This window comes from Penicillium chrysogenum (genome assembly GCF_028827035.1).
Source record: "Penicillium chrysogenum strain IBT 35668 chromosome Unknown utg000002l_segment0_segment0, whole genome shotgun sequence".
Taxonomy (NCBI): Eukaryota; Fungi; Ascomycota; class Eurotiomycetes; order Eurotiales; family Aspergillaceae; genus Penicillium; species Penicillium chrysogenum.
Genome location: NW_026622750.1, coordinates 2,549,928 through 2,567,993, shown reverse-complemented (window position 1 = coordinate 2,567,993; position 18,066 = coordinate 2,549,928). Strand labels below are relative to the sequence as shown.

The window sequence follows — 18,066 nt, the reverse complement described above, 5'->3', positions numbered from 1 at the left end:
AGGAAACTTTTATCACGTGGATAAGCTATATATATCTTCCGGTGCCCTTGTGAAGCGACGATCACTATTTCGACCACTAATATGTAAAATGACTCCACCACAAAATTAGCCTTATAGGGTGTTGATACTATTGGGTAGGGTCAATGGAGCAGAAGGGAGAGAGTTGTATTGGAGAGAGAGAGCGAGCTCCTACAACTACTGTCTACCTAGTTATCTATCTATCTACGAGGGGGTCGATGCCTGGACCCACATGCATCCACAACATAGGGGCATATGGCCAATCTATTCCCCTTAGGGTTAAGCTAGTTTCCTCCTTGGGTCAGATTGCGAACCTCCTTCTATACGAAGTGGGCCAGCTACTCTAATTTATATCAGAATATTTGGAAGGTGACTCACGCTCATTCCTTTGGAACCCACAGTTCTTCTTGTCGGGAGTTATATAAGATCATAATTTTCAGAGCTCGAAATTCTTTATCTAGTTTTCAAACCGACCCTATCCCAACAGCTTTCTACGCCGCTTGAACATTCTTTTCCAAGCATTTCTTGTCTTTCAAATCATGGCCTTCAACCGTATCGCTGTCTATGGCCACCGTGGATTCGTTGGCTCTCGAGTTGTTGCTGCTTTAATTGCCTCGGGAGCTCCAATCACTGTTTTGCATCGCCCTAGTTCGGATACTTCCAATCTCCCCGATCATGTGAGAAAGATTGAAGTCGACCTTCTTGATGAAGACGCTTTGGTTGGTGCCTTGCAAGATATAGACATTGTGATGTAAGTCAGAGCTACTGCGTATCTGTACCTTTTCGAATCTATGCTAATGGACTTCTCAGTTCTCTTGTTGGAGACGGGGGTACCGACATACAGCATGGCTTTGTGAAAGCCATCCCTAGGACTAATGTCCAGCTTTTCTCCCCTGCAGATTGCTGTCTGCGGTATTGTGAGCAGGGAATGCGCATGCCCTGTATGAAGGCAAAAGAGAAGGTCGAAAGGGCTTCTAAGGATGCTGGAATCCCAACCTCCGTCATCCACGTAGGGAATTTCGCTGAATTCACCTTAAGTACACCGTGAGTCATTGACCGACCACTCGGGATGTCTATCCGTTACTGACTTTCATAAATTATAGGGCAGTGGGTATCGATTTGCAGAATAACATATTGGTCTACACCGGCAACTCTGCTACCGAAAAAGTTCCTATGTGGTGCGTCGCATTTTACCCAGAGACTCCTTCTCATCTAAATAATTCCTTTGGTCTGACTAATCTAATTCCTTGTAGCACCAAGGACTACGTAGCAGCTGCGTACGTCGACATATTCACCACCAGACCTATACCCACTGTACAGAACCGGACCATCACCTTGTCAGAGCTTGCACCAACAGGCATGGAAATTGCTGCGATCATGAAAGAGAAGCACGGCAGAGACCCCTCTATTGCGACACGAAGCTTGGAGGAAGTCAATCGAACGATCGAGGATTGTATCAGCAGGGAGAGTAATTTCGCTGTCCCGGCCTATTGCCGCAAGATCTGGGGAACGGGAGAAATGATGAAGATGCTTCCCGATGATTTATGGGAAGTCAAGGACTACAGGAAAGCAACTTTAGAGGACCTTGTCATAGGAGGAAGATTGGAAAGCTACAGAGCCATACCCGATGATGTGTTGGAGTACCTAAGAAAGATGCTCTGAGACATGTTGTCTTATGTCTCAGGCATCACATGTTGATAGAACCTAGATAGTCAGCCTTCACTCTCTCTTTCTATTTCTCCTCTTCATCCACCTGAATACATAATTTGCTTTCTCTACTGAGACTTACATTGTATCGTATTCTCTAGGAGGTTATGAGCCTCTCTCTTGCTAGCTGGACCACTAGCAACTCGTTTTTCTGAAGCTTTCACACGGCCCACGTCGTCGATCCCGTCCCGTAAAGAAGCCCACCTTTGTGCGTGAAAATTCTACACGGAAGTCTAGGAAACCTTCGACCCGCCGGAAAAAAGCTCCGTTTAGCTTTACAGATCAACTATATGAGCGCCCTCATAAAAGCGGCGGCAGCTAAGATAGGAAAACCCCACCCAGTAGAGGAAATCAAGTACGTATTGTATAGTACCTACCTAGGTATGTATGTCCAAGATCTTGAGTTCTGTTAGTCAACTTACTAATGATGTTTGGCCTCCTGGGAGATCTTTCCCGCGCCTACTAGACCACGACACCACCGAGGCTTGAATTGACGCCAGACCCAGCACACCCGACCTCTAAGCAATACAAAGCATTATGCAAATCACACCAAATTTACTGTGGCACTCCGCCAGTTCCAAACAGCTCTAATTTGATCCGATCTGAGGTGACTGAGCGCGCTCTCAAGGCCGCCGACGTATCGCTCATGAAGCTTTCGGGGCCGCAGACGTAGTATTCCGTGTACTTGTTGTCCAGATACAGGTCAGCGTCTGGGCTCAGCTTCTCGAGATTCACGCGTCCAGCATGATGATGTGTGATCCCTTTGGTGTCCTCATCGGAGAGCTGGACGGTGAAAAGTGTCACCTGGATGTTGCGATGCTTTTTGCCTAAAGCTTCGACATGGTCTTGGAATGCACGTGCTTTTGTGGTACGTGATCCATGAATGAAGTGAACCTTGCGGTCAATGGAGCTTGCAACAATAGTGTTCAAAATTGACATCATAGGAGTGATCCCTACACCAGCCGACAGCAGCACAAGAGGATGTGTTGACTGCTCAGAAGACAAGAAGAAGTCACCGCGCGGATGGGATACTTGAATGACATCTCCTTCTTTGGTCTCATCATGAAGAACGCTCGAAACATAGCCAAGGGGGTTGTCCAGGCCCGACGTAGAACCTGCCCCTGTCTCTTTCTTGACGCTGATTCGATAAAAGTCCGATTGGGGCTTGTCGCTGAGAGAGTACTGACGAGGTTGTAGATATTTGAGCCTAGGAATGTCGGCTTTCACCGAAATGTATTGACCGGGTCGGAAGATTGGCAGCGGTTCATTATCGGTCGGCTTCAAGTAGAAGGACGTGATCTCACTAGACTCGATATTCTTCCTGATGACGGTAAAGTTGCGCCAAGTAGTCCAACCAGAGTTTTCTTTGTAGAGAGCGGCTTCCCGGCTGATCAGAACATTCGCAAGGGCCCCATATGCAGTTTCCCAGGCGTCATGGATATCCTTTGTGAATGCACTGCCCAAAACATCTTTCATGGCGCGGAGTAAATACTCCCCGACGATTTCATAGTCCCCGGGTGAAATATACAAAGACGCATGCTTGTTGCAAATCAATTCAACAGCAGGGCCAAGTGCGGCCAAGTCATCAATATGCAAGGCGTATGCATAGAGAGCGCCAGCCAAAGCGCGAGCTTGGTGCCCACTAGCCTGGTTGGCGGTATTGAAGACTTCGTTCAATTCAGGATGCTCGGCAAGCAGGGTCTGATAGAAAATGGACGAAATTGTGTACCCATGCTCTTCGAGGACTGGAATGGTAGCTTTGATGATCTCAATCTGTCCAGGCGTGAGAGAAGCAGGCCGCGGAGAATGTTTCAAATTTGGTCGGTTTCGAATAGCGTGGATAGAATTGAAGACAAAATACGCAAGCGCAGAGCCAACAAGCACTCGTGCAGGGATGGTGACTTGAGCAGACATAGCGGGATATGCATCGAAGTTTACTTGCTTCAACGGTAGCCAAGGAACAGGTAACAAAGGCTTTGGGGAGTAGGGGAGGACTCTTTTGTTGACATCGAAAATTCATTGCGGTTATCCACCGGATGTGACCAGCACTTTCCCGCAATACCCGCTGGAGAGACGGTACAGGTGGAGAGAGGCGAAACAACATTGGGGAGGCCCACCCAATGCCGCGGAGGTAAATGGAGAAATTACAATGTCTCGGGCACTATGGTTTGTAAGGACCAAAGAGCAGGAGTAGGAGAGTTGTATTTAGGTGGAGCAAACTGAGGTGTTGGAGCCTGGGGCACCAACTCCACAACAAGATCTCGTGGGTGGGTTTTCTATTGTGTGGTCTGTGTTCTTACATTATCTTTTGGCTACTATGATGTGGCTAGGTACTGTCTGATATTGAAGGAACAAAAAATGGCACTTTCGTGGGCTGAGAAAGTGCTCGACTTGGACCTTTACTACGTCGGAGAAGATCATCCCGAATACAAGAAAGTGCTTGCGATTGAGTACGGGACGACAAAAGCGTCATCCGTGCCAGAGCCATCCCCTGAGCAACGGAAGGTTGACCTGCGGAACCATGCAATCCTTATGCTAATGACTTGACCGAAGAGGTATAATGTCTCGAGTGGCAGTGAGGGTAACAAGCCGCAAGATATTGAAGATAGGTGACTTTCTTGGGAGAGGCGACAGGCTCGCAATAGAGATACGTCTTTTGTCGTGACCGTTGACCTGATACCGGGTTGCATGGAGTGGGATTCCTGTCTCAACGCAAATTCTGGGATAACCGGAGACTGTAGGGATAGAAACTTAGACTGCTCGACTTCCTGAATCAAATCGATAGGGTAGGTCCGTTCAGTAATTTGATGAACCGAAGTCCAAACTGGATAGACAGTATGGCCAGGGGTGGCTAGGGAGGAAATTCTTGGGATGGCCAGGTCTCTCTCACCCCCTGACACCGATAGACCAGTTAGATCAGACGAATGACATTCACCTGATTGCCAAAGCCGTTGCTAGATGACGAAAAAGGATAACGCGATTGTGTCACCACGCAATAACATTTGGACAAGCACTACGGAGTAGATATCGAGCTCTATTGACTTCAAGCTAATCAATAAAGGGCCCGATCAGACCACCTGGACATACTACTGGGATCATACCGATTGCGAAAGAGGAGTGTTGTTCATCTACGACCAAGTACCTACCTTGGTCTCACGCTTTTAGCATCTGTGCATTATGGCCAAGAGCTATAAGCTCACCTGCATCGAAAGGAGGCATGACTATATGTTCTAGAACAGATCCAATTTGGTGTAATTACTAACATGTCTGTTAGGTGTTACCTTCTCCACAAGGGCCGGAAATGCTTTGGGTGGAACTGATACCGTTTCCCTTTCTTGTTTCCCTTGGCGATTCAAAATCCTACTTCGTGGTCATTCTAGCTTTCCCTTAGGGAAACAAGGGTTAGGTGGGCTAGGTGAATGCCTGCCCAGAAAGGTCGATGGCTACTCCTTACATACAGTAGCATCGAACTGCATCCTCGGGATCCCCCGCAAAAGCGACTTCATGGTCACCCCTGCATATGAATGCAAGCACCCGAGGACACCTAGTGTCTCGTGTCACCTCATACGGACACGAGAAATGGAATCGAGGCTGTTCTGTTCCATGGCGTGCTCGGGGGGTAAGACCTCCAAATCTTTCACCAGATCCCGTATCGATATCCAGAAGTGGCGCAAAGCGGACCCGGGGACCAAGGACATGGGATCTCGAGAGATAATAATGAGGCTATGTTGTGTTAGCGGCAAGGGCGAGAAGTGAGTCCAAAAAAGAAAGCAAAAACAAACCAATAATCTAACCAACTGAATCACTAGTTGATATAGATGCCAAGGTTCTCGTAAGAAACAAGCCAGGCGCCATCCCGTCTAGTCGAGAAGAGGCTGAATCCGAAAAGCATCTCCGAGGAGAAGCGCAATGCACGATGTCCTCGTATAGCGGAGATCATGTTCCCATGAGCACGGTTGTGCAACCATAACCACCTGCGCAGCTGCAGATCCGACCATGTCTTAGAGTCAGCTGCCTGAGATGAGATGAGCGGAGCGGCGCGACGCCACATTATTTCCTTTTTCCTCCTTCCTGTCGGCTGTTTTTTCTCTTGTATGTCGCAATAATGTCTAGTGAGGTGGCCAAGAGAATCCACAGGTCTTGGATATGTATCTATGCAACCTGAGTAGTGACAGGAATGTCTTGCGTGATATGGTCGAAAGTGCCGAGGAATGCACTAGGAAGACTAGCGAGCGACCGAGATGGAAGAGGTAAACAGAGATATCTGATACGTCTGCAAGAACGCCAAGGGTGACATGGGTAGCCTCGTGGCACCATTAAGTTAAGGGCGCAGCTACAGTAGGTAGCACTGCTTTACTCCGTAGTACTTTGGTATTTAGCATATCTCGCTAGACGCGGGCCAACTATAAAGCTCGATGACGTGATTTAGATCTTGATTGCGCCTTTACAAAGTGGGAAAATATGCAGGGGAACAGGGGAGAGACGTGCCTGTTCTGAGCGGCATATTCAGATTGTATACGCCTCAAACCTTGGTCGTTGGAGCATCTGTTATGGCACAAGAGACAACTGCAGCCTCTTTTCTGCTCTACTGGGTTGAGATATCATTAGCCAAGGTTCCAGAGGCCGATCACTCAGAGATAGCGTGGCTATGTTGTAAAAAAGCAACGGTCTACGGGATACTCCGTGTCTCCCTACGGAGTACTTCGTATGCACCTAACAGATAGAGTAGCGCCAAGGCAAAACCCCACGCGAGACTTTAATTAAAATTCAAAAAATGAATAGACCACTCGGCAACAGGGACCACGCGGCAAATGATAAATATGCTTTACAACATTGTAGATCCCGTTAGGTGTGGAGCTGTACGTTATAAGGATATTCCAGGGTTCCAAGCTTCTATATAAAACTTTTAGGGAACCTTGGAACCTTGGAACCTTCGGAAATGAAAATGCAATTATGTAATTTGATATTCATATTCACCCGAAGTGAAGGCGGTAAAGGAATAAAGTTAATCAGCTTAAAGAACCTTGGCCAGGTGGAAGATTCCTGAAACAGAGAAGAACCTCACAAAAACGTGGAACCTCTGCCCTTTCACCATCTCGCCTGCAGATTGCGTGTTCTAGAGGGTCCGTGATTGGTTTGATGGATCCACTTGTTGATCTTCTTGGGGCAAATCTCATCAAAGCGCGTTATCATTCGTCACCCACAGTTCTTGGCACTGCGACAGCTTCTCCCCAGTTTGATCATTGAGGACATTCCATATTTGCCGAATTGATGCGATTTACATGACCTATTAAGTGAGAAAAATATCATGAGAACAATGAATAGTCCAATAGCTGTATATGATAGTGCTTCAAGCAAACAACACATAACATCCAAGTTAATCCCGTCTCCATCTCGACCATGGGCCCCGTGTAAAAAAACGGATATACTCCACGACCCGTCGTCATTCTTCCAGACCGAGTGGGACCTGTCGGGTTTACGCTCGTCTGTGATCAACTGGGATCATCGGACTCGGCTGCCGTGTGGGAAATTCACACTGGCTTTTAACAACGTGGACTTTCAACCGGTTTTTACTTTTTATTATCCTACGAGGTACTTTGCTCAAGTCTCTCGTATAACCCTTGCTTGAATTCAACTCGGGCCAAGCGGAATTCTCAAATCTTAATTTGAATCTGGAGAGCTTAGATATTGCGCCATTTGGGATCGAATCACGCATCCAACATTCTTTGCTTTTTTCTTATTTTCTTTATTTTCCCGGGTTGTCGCGCCATGCAGAGTATCTGATTGTCTGACTTGGCATTCTGTTTATATTCTTGATCATCACCACATTTTTTGGCGACTCTATCCTCCCACCAGTTCCCAACACACTCCCCGTGGTGAAGCTTCGTCCACACCCGGCTTTTGATATTGTCAACTCCGGTCTGCACAAGCATAATCATGTTCCAAAAATGGGGCGAAGCCAATTCCAATATTGGGCAATCCCTGGCCAAGGTCCTCGGGATCAAGCTCGCATACAGAGACCCTCTGGGTGCTACTGGTGAAACCGTTACAAGAGGAGAATCCGCATTTTCCATGGGCACCGTCGACACATACTCGTACAATGAGCCCGAGCCAACAAGCATTGACTGGATTCGCGAGATCACCCCATCGGGAGCCCAACTGGGCAGATACTTGCTCAATCTCTTCCCTTTTCTCACGTGGATTGGCAACTACAACTTGACATGGCTGTGGGGCGACTTGGTTGCCGGTATCACCGTTGGAGCGGTCGTTGTGCCACAAGGTATGGCCTATGCTAACCTGGCTGGACTGCCGGTCCAGTACGGTCTGTACTCCTCGTTCATGGGAGTTTTGATCTATTGGTTCTTTGCGACGTCTAAGGATATTACCATTGGGGTGAGTGATACTCCGACCGGCTGAAACCAAAATAACATATTACTGACCTCATCTCATAGCCCGTGGCCGTCATGTCGACTCTTACCGGAACTATCGTGACCGAAGTCCAGGATATATACCCAGACTATCCTGCACATCTGATTGCATCCGCTCTTGCTGTCATTTGCGGTGGTATTGTTCTAGTGATGGGTCTGCTGCGCATCGGATTCATCGTCGATTTCATTCCTCTCCCTGCTATTTCGGCATTCATGACCGGGTCGGCTCTGAGCATTTGCTCAGGACAGGTTCCGACGATGTTGGGTGAGACGGCCGACTTCAGTACGCGCGGTGCCACCTACGAGGTCATTATCAATACCCTCAAATACCTCCCCACTTCTACGTTGGATGCTGCTATGGGTGTGACTGCCTGTGCAATGCTCTATATTATCCGCTCAGTATGCACTTACGCTGCCAGAAAGCAGCCTGCTAGGGCCAAGATGTGGTTCTTTGTCTCGACTCTTCGCACCGTGTTTGTCATTTTGTTCTACACTATGATTAGTGCCGCCACGAACTTACACCGCAAGGATAAACCAGCGTTCAAGCTCCTCGGATCAGTCCCTCGAGGATTCCAACAGGCCGCCGTGCCCACTATGGATGCTAAGATCATCAAAGCCTTCGTTGGTGAACTTCCAGCTGCGGTCATCGTTCTTCTGATTGAGCACATCGCTATTTCCAAGTCTTTCGGCCGTGTTAACAACTACACTATCGATCCCTCTCAAGAATTTGTCGCCATTGGTGTGAGTAACCTTCTCGGGCCTTTCCTCGGTGGCTACCCCGCGACTGGATCTTTCTCCCGAACAGCTATCAAGTCTAAAGCTGGAGTGCGGACTCCCCTTGCTGGTGTTATTACCGCGGTTGTGGTGCTCTTGGCTATTTATGCCCTGCCCGCTCTCTTCTTCTACATCCCCAAGGCTTCCCTGGCTGGCGTCATTATCCACGCTGTCGGCGATCTGATCACTCCGCCCAACACTGTCTACCAGTTCTGGCGCGTGTCTCCGCTTGATGCGATTATCTTCTTCATTGGTGTCCTTGTCACTGTTTTCTCCTCCATTGAAAATGGTATCTACTGCACAGTCTGTGTGGCGGTTGCAGTCCTGCTTTTCCGTGTGGCCAAAGCCCGCGGTCAGTTCCTAGGCCGTGTCACTATCCACTCCGTTGTCGGAGACCACCTGTTGGATGGCGATGGAAAGTACGGATCGTTCGGGACTAACAAGACTCCCTCCGACGACGAGGAACACCACCACCGAACGATCTTCCTTCCTCTCAACCATACTGATGGCTCCAACCCCGATATCGAAGTGGAGCAGCCCCTTCCTGGTATCTTCATCTACCGCTTTGCCGAAGGGTTCAACTACCCCAACGCCAACCACTACACCGATTCCCTGGTTACGAACATCTTCAAGAACACCCGCCGAACGAACCCGAACACCTACAAAAACCGCGGTGACCGTCCCTGGAACGACGCTGGTCCCCGCCGCGGCAAGGAAGGCAGCGACGACGACTCACACTTGCCCCTTCTCCAAGCCGTCATTCTGGACTTCTCTTCCGTGAACAATGTCGACGTGACCTCAATCCAGAACCTGATCGACGTACGCAATCAACTGGATATGTACGCCTCCCCCTCGCACCGTGCAATGGCACTTCGCACACATCAACAACCGCTGGACAAAGCGCGGCCTGGCTGCCGCAGGCTTCGGTTACCCGACACCCGTCGCTAGCGACGGCTTCCACCGGTGGAAGCCCATTTTCAGCGTGGCCGAGATCGAAGGCAGCGCCTCCGCCGCGGCTCACGCCGAAATCATCGCCAACCAGCGCGATCAGTCCCAGAAGCCCTCGGATATCGAATCCGGCTTTAAGTCCGATTCCAACACCACCGCACGCGAGACCGACGGCATCGAGACCGCGTCCGAGGACTCCGAAGTCATCCGCGAGGACAAGTTCAATCGCGAGATCACGGACAGCAAGGCGTACCAGCGTCGTCCTAGGGTTGCGCTCGTGCAGGGCATGAACCGGCCTTTCTTCCATATTGATTTGACCAGCGCTCTTCAAAGTGCCGTTGCCAATTCCTCGGACGAGATTCCTCACGTTGAGTGATTGGTTTTTCGGCGCTTCATTTCTTCACTGCATCTATTGCTTGCTACCTCTCTGCATCGATCAGTTGTTCCTCCCTGGCTTGGAGTCTGATCTGAAATACCCGATTATGACCTGTTAATATCATGTTCATCCTGGTCATGTTTTATTTTCACATTTTCGCCTCACCTCTACATTTGTCACTTAGCATTGTCTATATTGGATGTATCCCATGGCATTGGCCATGGACATCCTGTTATTGTTGTGGATATTCTTTCAGCGTTATTCCCTTGGTTGGTTTGTGTGTTGGTTTATTTGGTCGGGTCTTGTTTGTTGACCCTTTTGAATCTCGGAAGAAGCGGATTGTTTAGAATGGACTTGGTTCCTACTTGATTTCTTCCTAGGGAAATGCATACCCCTTTTGATTGTTTTGTTTTTATAGACTTTGCTTGGTGAATATATTCCACCTTATCGTTTGAACATGGCATGTTCTTACCTCAATCCCCAATGCTCGGTCCTCCACGTAATCAATCGTTAGCAACTCAGCCTTCAGATCTGCTCAAGTGTCAGATAGTTATCTGATTGATAATGGATCGTCCCCAAACACGCCCTTTACATGTCAACCATCTCCACATCCTCCGAGGCTAACCGCGCAATCCCGAGTGAGGTCACCCCTACCATGTCTTTTGTCCACGTATTTCCAAGGGCTAGTCGGGTTTAAGGAAAAGCTTTAATGTTTATTAAATTCCAGAATATGAATTAAGGGGAAGCTTGCAAGGTTAAATTACTTTAAACGATAAACCAAGATAATTTCCCATTTCAGACTGGCACCTTCCGAAAACAGCCATATTATACCATTTTCAATCGAAGTTTCTTCAGCTAAAGGCCCAGATGGATCCGTAGTAGTTCCAAGACTAGTAAGACTGATATGTCCGAGCCCCATCTCTTCTTCCTACACCCCCAAGGAGATACACTCCTCCAAAATGGCCAATCCCCAATCAACCAGCACCAGTATCTCCCTCGCAGACCTAAACACAACCCTAGAAGAAAGGCCCGCACGAACAAGCAACCAAAATGGCCTCTCAACAACCCCCTCCGAAACAGACATAATGCAGCAATCCCTGCTCGCAGACTCACAAGTCCCGGACGGCGGCGAAGGCTGGGTTGTGATATTAGGTTGCGCAGTGGTAACATGGTGGTTCATCGGAACATCCTACTGCTGGGGAATCCTGCAAGCCGCGCTCGTAAAAGAAGGCGTATCAACATCGTCAACACTAGCATTCGTCGGATCCCTCGCAACAGCATGTATCTCCTTCCTGGGTATTCTGAACGCACGCATTATCCGCAAACTCGGGACGCGCCGATCTGCCCTGGCGGGCGTGTTATTTTTGGGTCTCGGGGAGGTGCTGAGTGGCTTCTCGGCTATGAATATCGGGGGCTTGTTTGCTACGGCTGGTATTGTTATGGGTGTTGGGATTAGGTGAGATTGATCCGGTCTGGAACTTCCAAGGTTGTGTCCATGTGTAGATGGTATACCCTGGCACGCTGGCTATATATGTATCTGGTCTTATGGCTGAGGAGGTTTTACTGCACTGTTACTGACTAGCACTACCAGTCTCTGCTTCATGGTCGTCTCCGTCACGCCGGCGCAGTATTTCCGAGCGAAGCGTGGGATCGCGAATGGCATTGTCTATGCGGCGGGTGGACTGGGTGGTGCTGTGATTAGCTTCGTGATGAATGCGCTCCTCGAGCGTGTGGGCGTGCAGTGGACGTTCCGGATTATCGGGTTCGCTACTTGGGCCACGGGCTTGCCTGCTGCGTATTTGATCAAGCAGCGGGTTCCGATTCCGCCTTCGGCTGTTGTGGATTGGTACGTTGTATGCTTTGTGTTTTGTTATACTATCATTGTTTTTATTCCCGGGCTAATCCCTCCATAGGCGTCTATTCCGCGACGTCCGCTTCGTCCTCCTCTTCGCAATGGGCGCAATCGCCACATTCCCACTCTTAGTCCCGCCCTTCTTCCTACCTCTCTTCACAGCTTCGCTAGGAATGTCGTCCGCCACGGGAGCGGGTATTGTCGCAGCATTCAATTTCTCCTCTGCGCTGGGAAGATTGCTTTGCGGGCTGTGTAGTGATATAGTCGGACCGCTTAATACGCTGTTTATTTCCCTTCTGCTAAGCGCACTGAGCATGCTGATTATCTGGCCAATCTCTACTTCGCTAGGGCCGTTGATCGTCTTTGTTATTGTGAATGGTATGGCGAATGGGGGCTTCTTTTCAACTATGCCTACTGTTGTTGGAAATACGTTTGGCTCGGCGAGAGTGTCTGTTGTTATGGGAATGGTTGTGACAGGCTGGGCTGGGGGTTATTTGCTTGTAAGTTGACTGTAGTTGATTGTGTGGTTTTTTATAGAAGAGCTTGTAGTACTAACTATTTCATAGGGCGCCCCCATTGCTGGGTTTATCCTCGATGCTGCTGGTGGGGAGAATAAGGGGGTTCTGGGTTACCGTCCGGCTATAGTCTATGCTGGTGCGATGGCTCTCGTTGCTTCTATTATTGGGCTTTCTATTCGGCTGAAGACGGATAAGCAACTGCTTAAGAAGCTGTAGGGTATGTCCTGGCTATCAATATTGTATGACGTCAGAGTATACCACACTGTAGAATAACAAAATTCAAATAGGTATCTAGGTAAACTAGTGAATAGCGAAATATGAAATAGACAAAACAAAGAAAAGAGGAGTTGAGGAGTTCACAGTTCAACACAAGCGAGGTATATCGACCTCCGGATGGCCGAGGTTCAACTGGGTCCCAAGTACTGCGAACTACGCCGCATCCGCCAGAACGTCAACTTCAGATCTTTTTACTATTCAGCTTTTCTCTTCTGGCTCTGTTAGGAGTTATTCAATTTCAAAATGGCTATGAAAACACTCAATTGCCTGAGACGCCCAGCACTACACCTCAGAAGTCTGATTCCTCCACGCCAATCACCTATCAAAATATGCATTGCGCAATATAGCTCCCACTCACCAATGGGCTCACCAGCCACCAACACCCGCAAAAAAGTAACAATCCAAACCATCCAAAACCTCTACAAAAAGAACGAACCCATCACAGTCCTCACAGCATCCGATTTCCCTAGCGGCCATGTCGCCGACACAGCCGGAATGGAAATCGTGCTCGTAGGCGACAGCCTCGCAATGGTCGCAATGGGCATGGAAGACACAAACGAAGTAACAATGGACGAGATGCTCCTCCACTGCCGGAGCGTAAACCGCGCCGTCAAGAGCGCCTTCACTGTAAGTATATACATGTACCCATACATGCATGTGCATGCATAACCCATCCATATCAATCCTCCGTCCCACCAAACGCATCAACATCTCACATAGCAACAGATCGCAGACCTACCCATGGGCTCATACGAAACCACCCCAGAAAAAGCCCTAGAATCCGCAATCCGGATGGTAAAAGAAGGCGGAATGAAGGGGATTAAACTCGAAGGCGGGGCGGAGATGGCGCCTACGATCCGCAAGATCTCGCAAGCGGGTATTCCTGTTATGGCGCATATCGGGCTAACGCCGCAGCGGCAGCACTCGCTGGGTGGGTTCCGTGTGCAGGGTAAGTCTGCTGCGGGCGCTGTGAAGCTGCTGCGGGATGCATTGGCTGTGCAGAAGGCGGGCGCTTTTATAGTTATTATTGAGGCTGTGCCGCCTGAGATTGCGGAGATTGTTACTCGCCGGCTGAGCGTGCCGACTATTGGGATTGGGTCTGGGAATGGGTGTTCTGGACAGGTGCTTGTGCAGGTTGATATGTTGGGGAATTTCCCTGAAGGGAGGTTTTTGCCTAAGTTTGTTAAGACTTATGCGGATGTTTGGGGGGAGGCGAGGAGGGGGATTGAGGCTTATAGGGAGGAGGTTAAGAGTAGGGCTTTTCCTTCGGTGGAGTATACTTATCCTGTTTCTAAGGAGGTGTTGGAGGAGTTTGAGAAGGTTGTCGATAAGGTTGCTGAGAAGGAGTAAGAAACCAGTGCCTGGTGCATTTTTGTGTCTTTAGCTTCTTTTCAGGACAATATGTATATATGCTGAGGGCTGAGGGCCATCTTGACCTTTAATATCTGCATTCCAAGTGATCTTCCAGCCCGCGGACGTGTTTGAGAAAAGTGTACCCAGGTATGAGTTAAAAGCATGTAACAATTCAATTCGTACAGGGCATTTACAAACCCCTAGAGCATCACCCGAAAACCCCATTCGCAGGTTTTTAAATAGAGCCCAAGATCTACCAGCCAATACTCCTTTCACCTCAAAACACCCCCAACACCAGCCCAACCAAGAACAAACCCACTAAGGGCTTCACTCATAACACCACCGCCAAACCAAACATCCCTCCAAGCGCCCTTGCGAAGAATCTTCCTCGGGCCAGCTTTTCCACCAAGCTGCATGCGCACAGCCTTACTCTTCTCATCCATCTCAATAGCACCCTCGATCTCACCAGTGTTACTGCCAGGGAAGAAAGAGCCGGCACCTGCCCCACCGGAGCGTCGGATCAGCACCGCATGGAAGAGCCCTGATACCAGGATTGTGCCAAGGAAATAGAAGGCGAAGCCGTAGCCTGATTGGGGGGCTAGGACTCCGGCGGACAGACCGAGGAGGAAGGAGGTTAGGCTGTGGAGAGAGGAGAGGACCTAGTTCCATTGTTAATTGGGTGCGCTATTTGGGACGGGGGAGGCGGATGTAGATCTGATATTAGTGTAGGGGACATGGAGGTGCATGTGGTGCGGGATAGGGGTGCTTGGATGGGATGTGGGATGTTGGAAAGTTCATACGCGGTTGTTGTGTTGGACAGCCTCGGGTACGAGAGGGGTGATTAGCAGAGAGAGTTCCTGCTTTGTTGGTGCCATTTTGGCTGCTTTGTGTCCCTTTATTCCCTGATTCGTTGTAGTTGATGTTTCGGTTGAGAGGTCGAGCTATGGCTCTCGGTGTTCGTTGCGGGTGGTGATCACGTCTCGAGCAGAGGTTTGCTGGGCTTGATCAATATTGTGGGACGGTTGCTATTCAATGGCGATGAAATTGTTGCGCCGCGAGATATTGTCGTGGAGAGGTTGTCACAGCAGCTCTCAGCTTGAACAGATGGAGGTCGGAAGTGGCAGCGAGTTTCTAGAAGTGCACGGGCCACATGGTCTTTTGGGCAGTTCCGAAAATTATATGCCAGTGCTTCAGACTGATATTAAACGCTACATCCAACAGCATAATACTAAAAGAGTATTAAGCGTAAATCAAATCAATCATGTCCATATCTACTATTAATCCGAATCCAATGTTCAATAATCCCGAGCCTTTCTCATGAATCCGTTCACATCACAGCGTTTGATACATTTCAGATCCCCCATGTCCTCGATTATGCTGTAAACATAGCAGAAAGAAAATGCCAGTCCCATGATGTCGCTGAATTTAAATTCAAATATCACATTAAACCAGATTTTCGAATTTACCGTCGACACGGGCCTCTTTGACCTGTTCAAAGACCTGATGGAAACGTTAGTGGACAATCATAATCAAATATCAAGCAGCGCTTACCTTTAGCATTTTGTTGCGTGCACCCAAAGCGTTCACACCGCGATCTTCCAGGGCCTTGTCGTCCAGTTCGACCAGTTCTGTCCACTGCAGGTCCTTCAGGTTGTCGGTATACTTGTGCAGCCTGAGGGATCGCAGCCAGCTGGGGATATCCTTCAGAAGAGCCGGGTCAGTGGGATCCTCAGGCGGCTTCGAGCTGCCACGGCGACCCCGCGGAGAGCGGCCTCGTGTAACCTCCGAGTGGTCTGACAGGTAGCCTTCATTACCCAGACCAAACTGCCCAATATTCAAAGAGCCCAATCCATTACCCATAAGAGGGTTGTTGGGATCATATGCAGCCAGGAATCCGTTGTTCTGCGGTGAGGTAAAGCCCATCGGAGTCAAGCCACCACCGTGCATAGCAATGCCGGGCGATGTTGGGCGAGACCGTCTACCGGCCATAGCTGCCTGTTGCTGGGCCTGCAGAGCTGCCAGCTGCTGAGTATTCAGAAGCTGACCGGCCACCAAGTGCTGTCCACCCAGGCCTGGGCTAGCCAAGCCCTGGGACAGCATCGGGTTTCCTTGGGAGTTCTTGCCCTGGCCATCATTGGAGCGAGAACGGCGGTACTTGCGCGCGTCATCCAGTGCAATGCGGTTGTTTACAGTCGACAAAGCAGCCAGCTTCATTGCCGTGGCATTGGCCACCATATCCGCGTGATTGTTGGGGTTCTGGTGCGACTGCTGACCGAAAGTCGCAGTCATCGGGGTGTTGGTCATTGACGCCCAACTGTGGTTGCCGACGTTGTATGGCGAAAGCAGCGGGGGCTCGATATCGGGAGCGGGAATATTGGCAGTCTGGGGAAGAGGCGAGCGCATGCCAGAGGTCTGGCTGAACTGGCCCATAGGCTGGTGTCCGGAGGATGACTTGGGCCGAGCTATCGGGGGTTGTGTGTCTGAAACACCACGCTGAGCCCACGGGGAGCCAGGCTGTTGGCCCAGGCCGTCGGAATTGTTGTCAGGTGCTGAGATGGTAGGGGCCACGAAAGAGGCACGATCGAAGACTGCGCTATTGCGATTCGACGGAGGTGCATTGCCAGTTTGCTGGGTGAATTCAGCCTTCTTCTTCGCAATGGCCGCAGCAGCATCCGGGAACATCGCATTGATGGTGGAAGGGTCGAGGACGGAGTTGCGTTTCGCGCCAGGGGATGGCGGGGGTCGTCCGAGGGAGTTCCGAGAGGTGTCCATATTAAGCTTCGACATAGCGTCGCTCAGACGGCTGGACATGGCATCTACACGACGAAAAGCAGGTTAGTTACATCCCAAAGGTGATGTGGACAGTTTATCATACCCTTTTCGCCAAAGTTGGCAGGGGAGAGCAGGCCGGACATCGGGTGACCTTGAGACATTTGCTGCAGGACTTGGATGAAAAACCGAATTTGGACCTGAGTGGTCTGCTGCAGCAAAGCATACAGGGCCGCAGTTCTCTCAGCTTCACTCAGAACACGGAACCATTGCTCGATGGCACTGAGTTCATCCTTAAAGTCCTGGTCAAGCGTGGCAGCTGCCATTTCTTCCAATGTAGTTTCGTACTGATCAATGTCCGCAAGCCACTGTTGAGCGGCACGGTCCAAAGCATCTTCCGTCGTATTCTGACCTTGAGTTTGTTGATTGAAGAAGACCTCCGATGATGGACGGATGCTTCGGGCGGACAGCGGCGAAGGGAACCCGGACATGTCTGCCGACGCCCGCAGCTGGTGCGATCCGAGATTTCGCGATGAGGATGGAGGGCGGAGGGTTGAATTCGATGCTTCAGGAGTGCTGTTGCGATTGCCAATGATATGACTGGCCATGGTTTAGGGCGACGTGTTGAAGGATGACTAGTAAATACAGTGGGTGGGGAAATGATTACTGCAAAACACCTGCAGGACCTGCTGAGTTTGCGTAACAAATAAAATCAAAAAGTCCTCGAGTTAGGATCCAGGCTAAGATCCTAAGATATCAGACGACGCTGAAAAGATCCGGATCTCTTATAACGATGGCACAGACCAGTCCAGTGGGCTGCACCTCGGAAATTCGAGATAGAAAAATTAAGGCCTGGAACGAAAGGAAATTGAGACTTGAAGCAATAGTGTGTCAAACACAGTCAAGCCACCGAGTCCCAAGGAAAGAGGGAAAGGAAAGAAAAAGGGGGGAAAGAGAAGAGGTTAGGTGAAGAGAGAGAGAGAGAGAGAGAGAAGAGAGGAAGAAGAAAGTTGGGGATGAAGAAGTTTGGTGAAGAGGCTTTTCTGT

The 18,066-nt window shown here is 49.6% G+C and overlaps 10 protein-coding genes across 10 annotated transcripts; 5 read left to right on the top strand and 5 right to left on the bottom strand.

Annotated features, from left to right (window-relative positions):
• Nucleotides 1-557: 557 nt before the first annotated feature.
• On the top strand, nt 558-2,398 carry N7489_004531 (uncharacterized protein; the record flags this gene model as incomplete). Its single annotated transcript, XM_056710283.1, has 5 exons — nt 558-769; nt 829-1,062; nt 1,122-1,196; nt 1,272-1,650; nt 2,192-2,398. 5 exons carry the CDS (start codon nt 558-560, stop codon nt 2,396-2,398), a joined length of 1,107 nt encoding a protein of 368 aa, XP_056568704.1.
• On the bottom strand, nt 2,281-3,639 carry N7489_004530 (uncharacterized protein; the record flags this gene model as incomplete). Its single annotated transcript, XM_056710282.1, has 1 exon — nt 2,281-3,639. One exon carries the CDS (start codon nt 3,637-3,639, stop codon nt 2,281-2,283), a length of 1,359 nt encoding a protein of 452 aa, XP_056568703.1.
• A 444-nt stretch (nt 3,640-4,083) lies between these two features.
• On the top strand, nt 4,084-4,272 carry N7489_004529 (uncharacterized protein; the record flags this gene model as incomplete). Its single annotated transcript, XM_056710281.1, has 1 exon — nt 4,084-4,272. One exon carries the CDS (start codon nt 4,084-4,086, stop codon nt 4,270-4,272), a length of 189 nt encoding a protein of 62 aa, XP_056568702.1.
• Nucleotides 4,273-5,530: 1,258 nt separating this feature from the next.
• Nucleotides 5,531-5,776, bottom strand: N7489_004528 (uncharacterized protein; the record flags this gene model as incomplete). Its single annotated transcript, XM_056710280.1, has 1 exon — nt 5,531-5,776. The coding sequence occupies one exon, from the start codon at nt 5,774-5,776 to the stop codon at nt 5,531-5,533; it is 246 nt and encodes an 81-aa protein (XP_056568701.1).
• Nucleotides 5,777-7,662: 1,886 nt separating this feature from the next.
• Nucleotides 7,663-10,251, top strand: N7489_004527 (SLC26/SulP family anion transporter; the record flags this gene model as incomplete). Its single annotated transcript, XM_056710279.1, has 3 exons — nt 7,663-8,118; nt 8,178-9,746; nt 9,829-10,251. The coding sequence occupies 3 exons, from the start codon at nt 7,663-7,665 to the stop codon at nt 10,249-10,251; spliced, it is 2,448 nt and encodes an 815-aa protein (XP_056568700.1).
• A 959-nt stretch (nt 10,252-11,210) lies between these two features.
• On the top strand, nt 11,211-12,837 carry N7489_004526 (uncharacterized protein; the record flags this gene model as incomplete). The annotated part of the gene is made up of 4 exons (XM_056710278.1): nt 11,211-11,707; nt 11,834-12,097; nt 12,165-12,603; nt 12,670-12,837. 4 exons carry the CDS (start codon nt 11,211-11,213, stop codon nt 12,835-12,837), a joined length of 1,368 nt encoding a protein of 455 aa, XP_056568699.1.
• A 303-nt stretch (nt 12,838-13,140) lies between these two features.
• On the top strand, nt 13,141-14,247 carry N7489_004525 (3-methyl-2-oxobutanoate hydroxymethyltransferase; the record flags this gene model as incomplete). Its single annotated transcript, XM_056710277.1, has 2 exons — nt 13,141-13,524; nt 13,618-14,247. 2 exons carry the CDS (start codon nt 13,141-13,143, stop codon nt 14,245-14,247), a joined length of 1,014 nt encoding a protein of 337 aa, XP_056568698.1.
• A 275-nt stretch (nt 14,248-14,522) lies between these two features.
• N7489_004524 (EMC6 family protein) lies at nt 14,523-15,125 on the bottom strand (the record flags this gene model as incomplete). Its single annotated transcript, XM_056710276.1, has 2 exons — nt 14,523-14,909; nt 15,051-15,125. The coding sequence occupies 2 exons, from the start codon at nt 15,123-15,125 to the stop codon at nt 14,523-14,525; spliced, it is 462 nt and encodes a 153-aa protein (XP_056568697.1).
• Nucleotides 15,126-15,223: 98 nt separating this feature from the next.
• N7489_004523 (uncharacterized protein) lies at nt 15,224-15,474 on the bottom strand (the record flags this gene model as incomplete). The annotated part of the gene is made up of 2 exons (XM_056710275.1): nt 15,224-15,405; nt 15,447-15,474. 2 exons carry the CDS (start codon nt 15,472-15,474, stop codon nt 15,224-15,226), a joined length of 210 nt encoding a protein of 69 aa, XP_056568696.1.
• A 146-nt stretch (nt 15,475-15,620) lies between these two features.
• Nucleotides 15,621-17,627, bottom strand: N7489_004522 (RNA-binding protein VTS1; the record flags this gene model as incomplete). Its single annotated transcript, XM_056710274.1, has 3 exons — nt 15,621-15,750; nt 15,802-17,066; nt 17,126-17,627. 3 exons carry the CDS (start codon nt 17,625-17,627, stop codon nt 15,694-15,696), a joined length of 1,824 nt encoding a protein of 607 aa, XP_056568695.1. The 3' UTR covers nt 15,621-15,693.
• Between the last annotated feature and the right edge of the window lie 439 nt (nt 17,628-18,066).